General features: G+C 38.4%; 1 protein-coding gene across 2 annotated transcripts in view; it reads right to left on the bottom strand.

Annotated features, from left to right (window-relative positions):
- The window catches only part of COL24A1 (collagen type XXIV alpha 1 chain), a 140,749-nt gene that overhangs the window by 38,292 nt on the left and 87,771 nt on the right, over window positions 1-14,686 (bottom strand). For both annotated transcript variants that reach the window (XM_071810473.1, XM_065842596.2), the window contains 8 exons: window positions 14,165-14,218; window positions 12,267-12,320; window positions 11,202-11,255; window positions 10,371-10,424; window positions 3,155-3,208; window positions 2,810-2,854; window positions 2,649-2,693; window positions 1,312-1,365 (listed from right to left, as the gene is read on the bottom strand). In XM_071810473.1, the coding sequence (XP_071666574.1) occupies window positions 1,312-1,365; window positions 2,649-2,693; window positions 2,810-2,854; window positions 3,155-3,208; window positions 10,371-10,424; window positions 11,202-11,255; window positions 12,267-12,320; window positions 14,165-14,218 (414 nt within the window). The remainder of the gene's footprint in view (window positions 1-1,311; window positions 1,366-2,648; window positions 2,694-2,809; window positions 2,855-3,154; window positions 3,209-10,370; window positions 10,425-11,201; window positions 11,256-12,266; window positions 12,321-14,164; window positions 14,219-14,686) is intronic.

Genomic DNA, 14,686 nt, shown 5'->3' with positions numbered 1-14,686 from the left:
AAAGAGAAGGATCACTGTCCATGGGATAAGCTTTGCTTACTTTTGACACTGCATGTGTTGATTCTAGGATGATGAGCACAACAGAAATCTAGGTTGCTCAAGAGCAGATCATTTAAATTCAACAAGGTTGATAATCATTCTATATATGAGAACATTCAGACTTGACCAGAAAAGGGAGAAATTTGATGTATAAGCTTCGCATTGTAAGGCTCTCAGATGTCACAATATGAAAATTAGATAAGGTAAATGAAAGAGATGAAGTCACAGGAATCCAATAATAACCATTAGAAAATACATTTTCTGTTGAAACATTTTGTCACTCCTACAAGTTGTCAGCTTAAGTAGGCAATCACATCCAAAAGAAAATTTACCAAAATAAATGTTTGTCTTTTCTAGCCTCCAAAAATGTGCAATAGCTTTCTGTAAGCATGTCAGCCTATGGTTTGACAGAAATAATATTAGAAATAATAATAATCAGTAGAAACAATATACTTAATATCAACTGTTCATTTTCCAGATTTAAATCAACTATTTGTCATTTGAGGCGCAAAACAACTTTTCAGAAGCAATCAAAACACAGTTTTTGACAACTTCATTAGATTTCTACCCTATAAAGTGGCAGCCTTCTCCCAAATGCTCCTAGGACAACAAACACTCTTTCACTGTATTTATTAATATACAATATCCGTTTTAGCCCCAGAGATCATGACACAATCCTACTCCTGTCATGGCTACACCTTGCAGCACTTTGTATAGTATATATTTGCTGCAGATTATGCATGTTCTTCTGTTACAGTATTAGCCACACAAAAACGACTGTGGATTTGAAATAATAACAATCAGAGAAAGAACCCATCCAGTAGAAGAACATCTGAGGTTTATTATAATAGTCTCTTTTTCGTTGAAAATTTAACTGGCCAAATAGATGTGGTCCCTGAGTTTCTGAATAACTATCCTAAAATTTGCCTAAAATCAGTATTGGCACATATATTTACATAATCCATAACGTAGACGTCTACCTCAACGCAGTGTAAAGCCAAGTATTATTGTGGTCCGGATTCTGTAATGCCCTCTTATGTTGCACACCCCTTACTACAGCACTTCCCAACATGATTAACAGGTCTCCTTATGAACAAGTTACTCTAAGCAAGGGAGGCATACTCTAGCCCTGCAGTTTTGGAACAATTACCCCACAATTCCTATCTAACCACAGTTGGCAGCACTGAATCTTGGTAAAATGGTGCTTGAGTTACCAAGGAATTTTGTATAATACGTGGAAAAATTTTTAAGCAGGCGTAAGGATCAACTTACTGGCTCTCCCATTGGTCCCCTGTCTCCTGTGGCTCCGGGAGGCCCAAGTAAACCCTGGAAGATTAAAGGAAAATAAAAAATCCTTGGAAAAAAGCTGTTTCATATTCTGTGAAAAGCCACTTCCTCTCATATTTCTACTCACTCAATAACTTGGTTCAGAAATGCAAGAAATACGTGCAGCCTTTTCTTCTGGTTGACGTGCATTGCCACATCACTAGCTCCTGCGGCAAGTGAGAGCAGCCTGAATAAACCCTTCCTCAGTTTCTTTCACATAGGGATGGATCTCAGCTGACCCACCATTTACCGGTTCCCCATCATTCTCCTTGGAGTCATGTGCTGCTTGTGTGTGCAAACTGGGCCTAAACACAACATTACGAGCATCCTGCCCTACAAACTGTATTTGAGATGATCTGTAAAGTTCACAGCCCACTTCTCTTTCTGCTTAATTCGTCTCATGTCTGTCTCATACTCTCTTCTAGAAACTGGAGCTGTAGGAGCTTGTATCTTGTACTTTCCAATAAAAATACTAATTCCAATCATTTCAACCTAATGAGGTCTTGCTTCATTCATTTCTGCATTTATAAATACATTTAGACATCCTAGTGAATGAAGAGGAAATGAAAACCCATCGTGTCAAAGCTGAGAGTCAACAAGCTCCTACATCTGAGCAAAAGACACAAGAGAAGTACAGTGACAACCAACATTCCGAGTCCCAATTTCAGCATAAAATTACCACCATTACTGCTTTGTTTCTGCTTTTCTGCTACCTTCCTTATTAAAAATCCAATACAATTTGGACTGACTGGTAATCTTCTTTGCAAAAGAAAGCCTCAAAGACATGTCAGACTTCCACTGAAAGAAGCTCTAAGAGGAAGAATTATCCCTTGTTCATGGGAGATACATTTTATACATTTTTCTGTGCTTATCCCAACATCAACAGTACCCATCTACCCTAAAAGTCTATCAAAGAATTATTTTTTATGTCACTATCACCTTCTCCCTTAAAACTACAATAAACCAAAAATGAATAAACTTCTAGGACCTCCCCCCCAGGCCCTTCTAACTGCAATGGTCTTGTCTTCTGCTGCAATTTGCTATCATATTGTATTCTGTGGGCCATCATCCATGAAAACACTGGTCTTATAGCAGACTAGACCATGTTCATGCTTACTCTCACTTCTGTCCCTGATTCTTCGTACAAATATACGCAAACCTTACTTGTCAGGGTTTTCCAGCTGCTCTAAAGTAGACAAAAGCCCTCATATTTGAGCGTGAAACAAGGCAGGAGACTTTGTGGACATTTTTTTGGCAGAAGTACTATAGAATTTCATACTCACAACTGCACCCTGATCTCCTCTTTCTCCTGGATTTCCAGCTTTACCCTGGTCAAAGAGAAATATTGAAAGACAATGCTGATTTCAGATAATTTCCAAACACAGCTCAGAAATTAGTAGTAACTGTGTTAAGGTCTACTCAAATGATTGGTTATAATACTTACAATGAGCCCAGGAACTCCCTTCTTTCCCAAATCACCTCTTTCTCCCTGACAAATAAAAAAACTTGTGAATTCCATATGCATTTGCTAGATAAGCTGCATATAGTTGCTATCAGTTTAAATGCTGGGTAACTATGCAGAAAGCACAGATTCAACCTTAGATAGGTCTATACTATAATAATGAAGTACCTGAGAAAGCAGAAATTTGCAAATCTCCTCCTAGAGTAAATGGAACTTTATAGTTTCTGACATGCTGGCTTGGTTTTTTGTTTGTGTGTTTATTTGTTTTCTTATCTGTTATGGTCTGTCTCAACATTTTGTACAGTACCGAACAATGCAAGCACTCACCTTAATGCCTTGTGTTCCTGGTTCTCCTGGAGGACCATCTAGACCTCTTGGCCCCTGAATATTGAACACGAGATTTGGAATAGTAATTATGCATTATTTTCTGTTAGTAAACCAGTTAGAGGCATAATTAGAAGCAATTTATAATCTGGCATAGTGAACTTCTCTATTATTAGACTAAAATGTCTCTTGTGAATTGACTTTTTATAACTAATAGATGAACAAAGATAACCTGTTAAATCATTGCATTACAATGTAGCAAATATTGATTGCCAAAACATTAAAAAAAATATTATTTAAGACTGGTGAACTAAATCCATTAGTTTACAAGCAAATGAAAAATCCTTAAAATAGATCATCAGCAAAATGGAAAATAATACTTTATCCATGCTGACTTAGGATGTTATTTCCAGAATTCTAAACACCATGACCTCTTGGGTATGGAAAATAAAGCCAGTTAATAACAACCTAAAACAACCAACCACTTTAAAGCAAGAGCTAGATTAAGTATCAAGACAGACTGCTCCTTCCAGCAGCGTGAGGCTGAGACACAACAGCTTTCCTGGTGGCATCTGGGCTGCACTGGCATCAGAGGGAACAAGCACACTACTATGGCAGTGTCTAGAGGAAAACAATCTGCATTTTCAGAGCGCATCTCTGTGTTTTAGAGAACCTCAAATCTTGGGTCACGGTTTATAGTGCAGGGCATGCCACCATGACTGATTTCCAGAGTTGTTAATACTGTTCTAACAGGCAATAATAGGGACTTGTAACACTACTTTGTTGGAAGCACATCTGATTTTATTTAGATTACTTTCTCCTCAAAAATGTCGGTGACTTCTATGTCTCGATTTTTTTGAGACATAACATAGCAGAATTCTGTTCTCTCTGACTTGTATTTACTGATGCACATCAAAACCTCTGTCAGAACAGGCGGTGAGTACGCACCCACTGCTCTCTGGAGCTACAGTGAAAATGTCTGACTGGTAACTCAGGAACAGCGTGTATACTCAATCATTTAAAGTTTCCTCCCGAAATGGAAATCTCTCAAGAAAAGGCCCTTCCTGTGAGCTGATATATAATTGCAACCTCTGGCAGAGCCGGAAATATCCCATGAGAAGCTTATCTGTCAGCATTTCAGTGCTGCTGCTTCAGGCCAGCACAAGAGAACACACAGAGACCACAGGAAAAGGAGAATCACCAGGCAGTGAAAGCTATCTGAGTTCTTTCGATACCTTGGTAATTTGGGACACAGCTTTTGTGAGGCAATCCTTGGGTTAGCCTGGCCACCTTTCTTGTTTTGGTCTAATCGAGGAGTGAGTATTTACAGGCAGTTATTTAAACTAGAGGAGAAAAGGGGCTACAGAAGACGACACTCTGTGCTGCTGCATGGCTCTCAATGAGAAAGCTCCCAAACCAAAGGATATGGAAATCTGTGGAAAAAAGTCCTGGTGATTTCAATGCACTCAGAGATCAGAACCAAAACACTAATGATGTGACGGAGGGTGATGGGGCCTTTATAAGAGCAATAAGACTGGGACTCATTAAAATTATGTGTAAACCCAATTATTGAATTATCACATAGCATAATTGAAAAGAAAGCTAAACATCTTTATTAAAATAATGTCAGGTTAGTCCTCTGCATTTTTTCTGCAACTGCTATCTATAATACACATAAAATGGGTTGTGACAAAAATTCAAGGCAGACTAAGTAGGTTTAGAGTCCTATGACCTGGTATTCCTTTCAGGTGAAATGTCTCAAAGAACGGGAAGAGAAGGGACAGGAGGCAACTTTGAGATGGAGTGAGGACAGGTCATTAAACTGAGAAGTAGAAGGGGAGAGAATCCCAGGGAAGAGCTATAGAGGAATCACTTAAGGCAGCATAAGAAGGGGGAAACTGAGAGTGTTAAGCTGTGCAATTGCAAGATAGTTTTAGTGTTCCTCAGACTTTTTAGATACATGACCTCTCATTTCTCTTTGTGCATTCTCCACAGGGCTGACCAGTGGATAGGATCTCAAGATGAAGTATTTCAGGAAAAAGGATATGTTTTGATTGTAGAGATTTGTGTAATGAATAAATTTCCTTCTAGGTTTTATCTTTTATCATTAATAATATTAACAGATAAATTCCTGGAAGACTTGTGACTTCCTTTTAATCATAGAGGCGGTCATAGCCAGCCCATAGTTTGAGAAATGGTCCTGTCAGGGGACTGCACAGGATTCTCGGTCTGCGTTATGCACTTAACTCACCAAAACCTTTCTGCTAGTTGCACAAGTGACCACTTCAATGGAGTTCGCATCAACAGCCCAATCATTTGGTAGAGAATCACAACAGATTTGATCACTACTGATCAAGTAAAAAGGTCTACCATTCAAAACACTGTCTTTCTACTACATAATTTTGAATTGAAAACAGAGTATTAATAACAGAAACTAACGTGATACTCAGCTTCTGGCTCTGGGTCATACCTGCCTTTTGGTTTCCTTTAGTCAGCCACAGAGCAGAGTCCAGCAATTCAAGACAAAGGCAATTTAATATTCTAACAAAAGCACACCATAACATTTCTATAAATAGTAGACTGACTCATTATTGGCACAGATTAATTGGATCTGTATCGTTTCCTCCTATAGCTAGTACAGAATGAGAGATACACATTGTTTGCCAGCTGTTATTTAATTTAGGTTGCAACAGAGCTGAGGAGTAAGGTTGCCAAACGATTGCTACTACTTTTTTATTTGGCATGGGTTCAGCTTTTTTCTAAAATAGAACATAGTACATTGAAAACTCTGGGATGATAAACTGAGAAAAAGAAGGCAAGAAGCACCAATTAACTCTTTTTATTCTTTCTCATCCAGTCTCCTAAATATAAGAGTGAAAATAGCTATATAGCCACTTCTCTTTTTTGGTGGTTGACTGGAAAATTACATCAATTTTAGTCTCACTTCCTTTGAACAATAAAGACAGATAAACACACTCAGCTATTGATGTATCACAAAGCACATTGGCCATTTGTTTCACATAACCCTGAAGCACACACATTTTTCTAGGCTCCATGTTGCCTCCTGTGGGAAGTATGAAAGATATTACTCATTAAAACTCATTATCGGTGTCTTTAGACAGTTGAGGTTCTTGATGTCAGTACAGACACAGCTGAAGCAGAGATAGCCCTACTGGTTCCTGCAGACATAAGCTACTGTTGCCTGACCCCAAATTTATGGCACTTCACTTTGCCATTTAAGTGCATTTTCAAAATTGAATTTCATGAACTGATTCCAGGAAAGTAAGAGTGGAAAAATTATTGCTTTTGAGCTTTAAAACACCAAACATCAACCTGAAGAATATTAATTGCTACAAACTTTAGAAGCTATTAACAATTTGCTTTGGTCTCACTCACGAATCTAATGATACAAGACCTCTTCCTCTTGAATTAAAACCTACAGTTGGCAATCATGGTATGAACTAAAAGCAGAACCAGTCTCCCACATTGTGTTTTTCTTCTCCACACGTTAACAAACAAGGGGAAAAAAACCCACATACAACAATGGCTTCACAGCTATCTACACTGCATGTCTTCAAGACTCATTTGTGTCTTTCTTCTGGTAACAGGGAGAAATTTCTTCTCTGAGATACAGATATTCCTAACCACCAGAGTGTCATTGAACTATCTGCAAAGCAGTGTTCTCCCTCTCTTTTCATGAGATTAAGACTAAAAAAAAACGTGGGTCACAAAAGGACCCAATCTCCCACATGATTCCAACTGAAGTGCATCAAGTCTGAAGCATGAGCTGAGGAGGCTCTGTGCTAGTGCTGTGCTCAGTGGGATATCCCCCAAGTCCCCTGACAGTACGATGCTCCATGGGCTCCCAGACAGCCTTCAGTTGGCCGCAACTCCTGCCTGGACCAAAGACTGAGCAGCTGGACACTCTCAGGAAGAAATAGGCTGCTGGTTGATCTTGGATGCAAACCAGCTGCTGAAAGGTCTAGAATTTATGAGATGAAGGAATTCTACTCTGTGACAGTGCAGAAGGACAGGGTCAGCGCTCCTAAGACTTCCTGCAGATTCCAGCTGTGAAGACAGGATACATTCTTGTTTTAGTACACAGCAAAGGGGAATTTCCATATGCTGCTGTTTAACTTCTGTATATGACTGTGGTATGCATTTTTCTGAGGCCTGCCACACAGAGCTCACAGTTCTGACACTTCTCTTTCTGAATCCAGTGATGACAAACCCAAGGTTTTAGGGGCCCCCAGATATTTTCCTTATGCAAGATTCCACTTTGGGTCTGATATTTTAATCCTGAGAGCAGACGAATTTCTCAGGGGCTTCACTGGGAGTTTGTTCACAGAATCTGAAGTCCTGGGTCTTCTCTGAGAGCCCATTCCCTGAAGCATCCCCAGTCATGCTGGATGGAGGCAAAGGCATAAACCACAGCTCCAAACCGGGACTTCCGCAGAGCTTGGGGTGTCTGGCAGTTATTTTGATTGATCTTTAATTATAAGCCACGTACTACATGATGTGCTGCCAAAATCACAGATACAGACTCCCTCAAAGATTTCTGTCTCAGTTGGCAGACACCTCTCAAATAAAATCTATCTTCTACCTTCAAAATGGAATCTAAATTAAAATAATTCATTCCCCCATAAGAACAATCAGCAGGTAGCAGATGCTGCTGGGAGGGAGGAGTCCCTGCAGGGAGGACTCACATCAGTAGCTTGACTCTGACTCCAGCTCTGGTGATGCTGGCAGATGGACTTGCAAGGGGGGAAGGATCAGAGGAGGAGTTTGGAGGGAAATGCTATGTCCAGAGGAGTTAAAACATTCAACCTGCAGCAGTTCAGTACCAGTCTCAGAGACAACTGTTTAGACAAATTACTTTTGAGCTGGCCTTCTAGCTCACTTCGTCCCATAGGCCCCCAGTCAAACAAACTCCAGAGCATCAATAAGACCCAAGGGATATTCCTTTTTAGAGGAAGCTCAAATACCAGCATTTTAAAGTGAAAATAACTGCATATGTGTACTCCTCATCTGATACCACTGACTTGCGTGTCCCAATTCAGCAGAACACTTCAACACGTGTTTCACTTTCAGACATGCTCTTACTGAAATCACGGAGAGGTAAGGCACCTCTTTGTTCCATTGAGTCAGGCTACTGAAGAAAAAGCAGTGCCAAGCTGCTACTACTTTTCAGCCGCACAATTGCTTCGCATTTCTGTTTTGATTTAAGTTTTCAAGCCTGCCTGTGAAGCAAAAAGGCTGTTTTTCCCTTTGCTGCTGCTCACACCAGCTCTTGGTAGCTCACTGTGCTTATCAGCAGGTGGGGATTCTCAACCTCTGCAGCTAACCAAGGATTCTCTTTCAATTTTGTTAGATATGTTGCACAAGCAAATACAATGCAAATAAATGCACAAGCATTTCAGTTTTGTCAGAGAAACAGGCCTCAATCAACTCATTTTTCTGGACACTGATAGATTACATACATACGACATATTCAGTTCAGAAAATAAGCAGGTGAGCTGTAAGATGTGGGAAGTATTTGCTATTTCTGCATGTAAAATTATCAAAGTAATGCTGATCATTTCTTAGTATATACATTTTTAAACAGATAAATCATTATTAAAGATTAATTTAATAATTAAATCAGATTTTAAATGCATATTAAATAATAGCCATTAAATTAACATGCCTATTATTAATTAGCAAATGAATTCCTCGGAAAGAAATTTTTACTAATATATCATTTTAAATAGGCTTTTAAAAGCACATCTATAAAAATGAAAATTATTTTCAAAATATCATACAGATTATCTCTGATGACGGTGGGAATGTCCTTTTCCAGGAGCTGCTGAGATAACGTCCTTAATCCTGAAACCCAGATTCAGACTGATCTCCTGCTGACAGGTACTTCAAACAAGCACAAGAAGTTCTAAGTGTATGTGGATATACGTGCAAATCTGCTTCACCCATTTAAGGAAACTGAAGTCTGGGATAAATTATACTCTATGTCTGAAACTAAAAATGAACAAACAAAACCACAAACAAAACAAAACCAAAAGCTAAACAACAACAACAAAACCACAAAAAAAACCCAGCACCACACACACAAAAACCTCCAAACACTCAGCATTGCCAGCTGGAAACCTCTATAATACAGGGTAACCTAGAACTACTATTGCAAGTTTCAATAGAAACATTACATTTCATACGCTACATTTCACAAATTGTTCCTACAAACTGTACCATGAACAAAGAGGTAAATTAAAACAGTTCTTCTGAAGGAGGAAGAAACCACACTAAAGTAGGACAAGTCATTTGAAATGTGTGAAGTTTCTCTTATGAATAATCCTGTTGTGTACTGTGAAGTTGGTAACAGTTGTATATTTCGAATATGCAGATCATGCAAAATATTGTATATTTCAAAATCTTGCATATTTCACTAAAATGAGTATTCAAAATATAGTTTCAAACATAATATATTGATATTCAAATATATCATATATTGAGATTTGATTTTTTTTAAGTGACCAGTGGGGTTTATGAAGGAAAGTGTTTATGAAAATCACGTAGGCAGCCATCCCCAGGTAACAAACTGCAATAATTTCACTGATACTGATTTTATGCATTATGATCAAACGTTCATACAAATTGATGTGGACAGATTCCCCCCTCACTTATGCAGGCTTTGGATTAGTGTCTTATATACAGTGAAAAAATGGTTCCCATTTCCCTGATAAAAATGGATGAAATGGAAATGACAATCTAACCAGAGGTCTGGGATTCTAGCATACGCCATCTTCTGACTCTGCTTCTTCCTCTCCCAGAACTACATTTGTGTGACTTTGATTGTCTTCCCAAACACGTAAATGACAAGCAGATAAAGAAAATGGTCCTTAAAACACTGAAACAGTGCAAAGGCAGTTATAAATGCCAACATTTGCACGTATATGTATACAGAAAATATGTATACAGAAAATAAAGCTAGTGGTCATTTTGGTTCTAGTCTTGCTCTCAGCTGAAATCAATAGCAAAACCCCATTCAACTAATGCGAGAGAAAACGAAGACTCGTATCATGTCCAAGATGGAAATACAAGTATCCTCTGCCTGATTTCAGTATAAATGAATTGAATCTTGAGAACAGAGTTCAAAGGGCTACATGTCAGATTCATATTGGCAGCACAATCTCTGCTCTAAGTAACACAAAAAAGCAATACTACTTACTCTTCTTCCCTTAGGTCCCTGTGGCCCTGGTGGTCCTCTTGTCCCTGAAGGTCCCTACATGTCAGATAAACTTATTATTCATTGCCTTTTATAGAAAGATTTTTGAAAACTACCAGGCTCATTCACATTGTGCAACAGTCAATGCAACCAATACAAATCAAGCACTTTCACTCTTAGTACAAATTCAGTTGATTGTGTTAGTACAATTTATCTAGAAATATCTAAATGAGAGACTCTATGTAACTTTACTCTGAATAACAAATCACAATGTGACTGTTGGATAAATTACTTCTGCCCAACATCCCAAAGTTGCTAAAGGATACTTGTATTTCAACAACATTATGTTAAAAGAAATCTAATAACTTATGATAAAAGATTCAGTTTTTGTCTGTACATAGCCATGCAGTTTTGTCTGACCCATAGCCATCAAATTATAACACAACAATACACAGCAAATTAGAATATAATTTATTTTTAATAAACAATGAAATTAAACATATGAATATGTTTATATTAAATTAGGCACCCATGAATTACAAAAATAAAATTTTTGTGCAATTATAAATGATCCTTAAAAATTCTGTTCCCCTACTTGTCTCAACAGGGTGATTTTTAAATGGATGAGTAAATGGTTTAATTAGTTTTCCTGTCTCTTATGGATCATCCTAGCAAAAAGCAGGTGCACAGACTTTTCATCCGGATGGGTAAATTTTTATGACAGTTTCATAGACCGCAGTACAAATTAGAATCCATTCTTAGCTTCAGCACAATAAAAAGACAACTCAAAAATCGTACATTTTATGTCATACCAAAACACCACTCTATACCTACAGGTAACCCTTCTGGCCCCACAGGTCCAGGGCCTCCTGGAGGTCCAGGGTAGCCCTAGAATTGAAAGAAATATAAAAGACAAAATGGTTTTATCAAAATTGCTATTATAAAAACAATAATAAATCCAGTTAATTACCTTGAAAATTTGAGGTAAATTAATAAAAAATATTAAATCTTGCAAAATTTATTCCCAAAATTTTGTTTAGAGAACATATTTGCTTGGCTACATCACAAGAATCATTAAAGCAAAGAAAGAAGTTTTCCCACACACAGGCACTAGCTGACAGGGATTTACTGGAACAAAAGATGCTTACTTCTAAATAAATTTCAAAATCCCCATGTTGAGGCTGTGACAATGCAAACAGAAGGTGGACACATCCTGATGTGGACAGAACTGGCCAAGACAAAATATGTTCTCTATACATTCTGGAGCAGTAACTTGCTCACTGGCAAACACGTAACCAAACCCTAACTACTTTTCCTTGAGAACTTCAACATGAGTGTGACAATGGACACGTGTGTACAGATTTTACTTCTGCCCCAACAACCCACTTAACATGACAGTGGCCTCTAGATTGTCCAACGTTGCATGGAACGTGACATGCTGATTCAGGACAAGTGATGTTGTCAGGAAGCCACTCCTCCCACCACAGGGGCACCCAGGGGTTGTCTGGGTACTGCTCTGCAGTAGAATTAGAGGTGATGCTGGTTACCTGTCTGCTAGAATAACCTGTGTTAAGCCAGTCTACAAAGGGATCACTCATTTACTTTCTTTTTTATTTATCTCTCTTCTCAGTTCATTGTGTTTATTATTATGTCTGCTTAGAGCCATTTTTTTACAATTACAGTTTATCCACTGCTTCATTCAACAGATCACTTTACTATGTCACTTCCACAGAGGGCACAAAGCTGCTGAAACGAACTTCCTAGGAACAAGGCATCATAAATACTGCTCTTTTCCATAAAGCTTGCACAGTCAGAAGCGTGAGAATTTATTTCTATTTTGGAAAGTAAAATGCTTTTGTAGGTAACATAATTGAGAATTCTGTGTTATTTGTGACTTACCACGACACCTTTCTCTCCAGGAGGACCTACGGGTCCCGGATTGCCTCGGTCTCCCTTTAAGAAAAAAAACCCATAAAATAACATAACAGTGAGCACTCTTTCCCTTATTCATTCCACGTCCATTGAGCCAGCAAGGCTGACCTGCAATAAAAATACCCCAACAATCCAAGAGGTCTTTCACAGGGATCGTAGCCCACAGCCTGCAAGAGACTAAAAAGGAACAATTTTGCAGTGCATAACACCATTGGTTCAGGGACCGTCTGTCAGAAACAGTGCAGAGACCTTTTTCCACCATGGTTGAATTTCTGCACTCCTTCACCCTACAAGCCCACCTACATTTTGAAAAGAGGATAAAACTGAATTTCTCTGTCTTCCCTTTTCCTAGAAGACTGAAGAGGAGATTGGGTACATCAGTCTTTGTGAACTGCAGCTAGAAGATGCCTTTTCTCTCTGTTGGGTGCATCACATTTATAGTTACGTTCTTTAACCCATAAAACTCAGCACAACAAACAAGCAGAAAAGAAAATGCTGTTCCCATCTCTCAATTTTTCAGTATGTGTTAGGAAAGCACAGATCTAAAAGCACAACCAGCCCCTCAGCAGGTGCAGAGGCAATTGGAGCAGAGGAAACAAGAAGGGTTTCTTTCTTGTTTTACACACTTCCTCACCTCTTGTTCATATAATGTCCAGCCTAAACACCAGGCTTGGCTGTAGATTATCCTCATACAGATATTATGCTTCTGTTGCAAATAGTACACATGGCACCATGTTGCATACTGTTAAAGGCATTTCTTTAAAATAATTATGCTGGAAGTACATTTGTCATTTGAATCCATGTTGGATGTTCACATTGTACTGTTTAATCCATAAAAGAGGAAGACAAATTCTACAGAAACAACATAGCAATGACAACAATTATTGCACCATGAAGAAGCTTTTTTCTATTTGTTGATAGTTTTATTAGTTTTCCACTGCCTTTTCCCTCCTGTCTAAACTAGCAGCAGTATCTCAAGGTAATCTTTGTTGGTATAATTATGAAGAACAAGAATCCTTTGACATTGAATTCTAAGATGATATTATGATTAAAACCATACAAGACTTGTCTAAATTTTAGTTTTAACAAGCAGTGCTTTCCACTGATGTATTTCCTTTCAAAGATTACATAAATTATAATCAGATTTTCATGGGAGTTCTAATACATTAAGACTTCCTCAATAAAATATCTAAATAGCAGGCACCAGTCTAGGTGAACTAATTCAGCCCTGCAGGGAATAAATATAAATGGTGCTGGATCATTCTGACAAACAATTACGTTATTATTATAATTGAAGCTGACACACAGTCCAGTAATAGCTTCCTGTTTTTCAGTTTTAAAATACTTCACCTAAATAAAACCATGTCAGATATGCTTAGGCTACTTATACTGTTCTAGTTACATCAAGTCTGCTGAACTTTGCTTTCATAAACACAACTGTTACTGCACAGCAGACAAAGCTAACAGCGTTGTCTTCTTTACTCAGTTACTGCATACAGACAGATTTTACCTTTCTGCTTTAATCTCTTCACGTAGCAGCACCTAATCAGTGACTACTGTATAAAACAAGTATCATTTACACCAGTTTCTGTGAATCAATAGCAGTGGATACTAAAGTGCCATAATATGAACAAGTTATCAAATCTAACAGCTCTAAATTCATTGCCAAGTAAAACCCAGGATACCAGATGCATACCTCAAATAACAGCATTACGGTTACTATTTATTACATCCCCGTGCTCTGAAATTGCTACACAAATATTAGCTTTGTCAGTGGTCAGTAAACAATCTCTTGCCAATTATTATCACTCCATTAAGTTTCAAAGCCGATTTTGGCTGCTGAGTAGTCAGATACGTTACTATACCTTTTCGCCAAGGCTTCCAGATGGCCCAGTTTCTCCAGGCAAGCCAGCTGATCCCTACACAAAAAGTAAGCAGACTATCATTTGTACAATGTCCCTATTAGTTCATGGTTGGCAGCTCCCCAGCAAAAGAGCACAGCACATTTCCTCCTCCCAGAGGACCACTTGTCTATTTGTGCAGGTGCTCCTGTGGGGAGGTGAGGACGGCACAAAGTCACCTGGCTTACAATGCATGCAGGAGCATCACTGCATGCAGACACACCAACAGTAAATGGCTACTGCTTGAAAAGAAATTACATTAGCTTAATCATCATACTGTGCTCTGCCACTGAACTCAGTCTTGCAGTGCTAAAAGCTTTACAAACATACAATTAAAAGTGATAATTGCTCTCCTAGCGCTTCAGTCTGACCACAGATTTCAAAGGGAATAAGTTCAGCGGAACACAGTAAAGGCCAGTCAAAACAAAAATGATACTGAATCAGGTGTTGTCAGAATTTTCCCTTTAAGTGTTGTAGACCCAAATG

The sequence above is a fragment of the Patagioenas fasciata genome, chromosome 6 (assembly GCF_037038585.1).
Source record: "Patagioenas fasciata isolate bPatFas1 chromosome 6, bPatFas1.hap1, whole genome shotgun sequence".
Lineage (NCBI taxonomy): Eukaryota > Metazoa > Chordata > Aves > Columbiformes > Columbidae > Patagioenas > Patagioenas fasciata.
The sequence above is the reverse complement of the archived record's forward strand: the minus strand, read 5'-3'. Positions and strand labels throughout refer to the sequence as shown.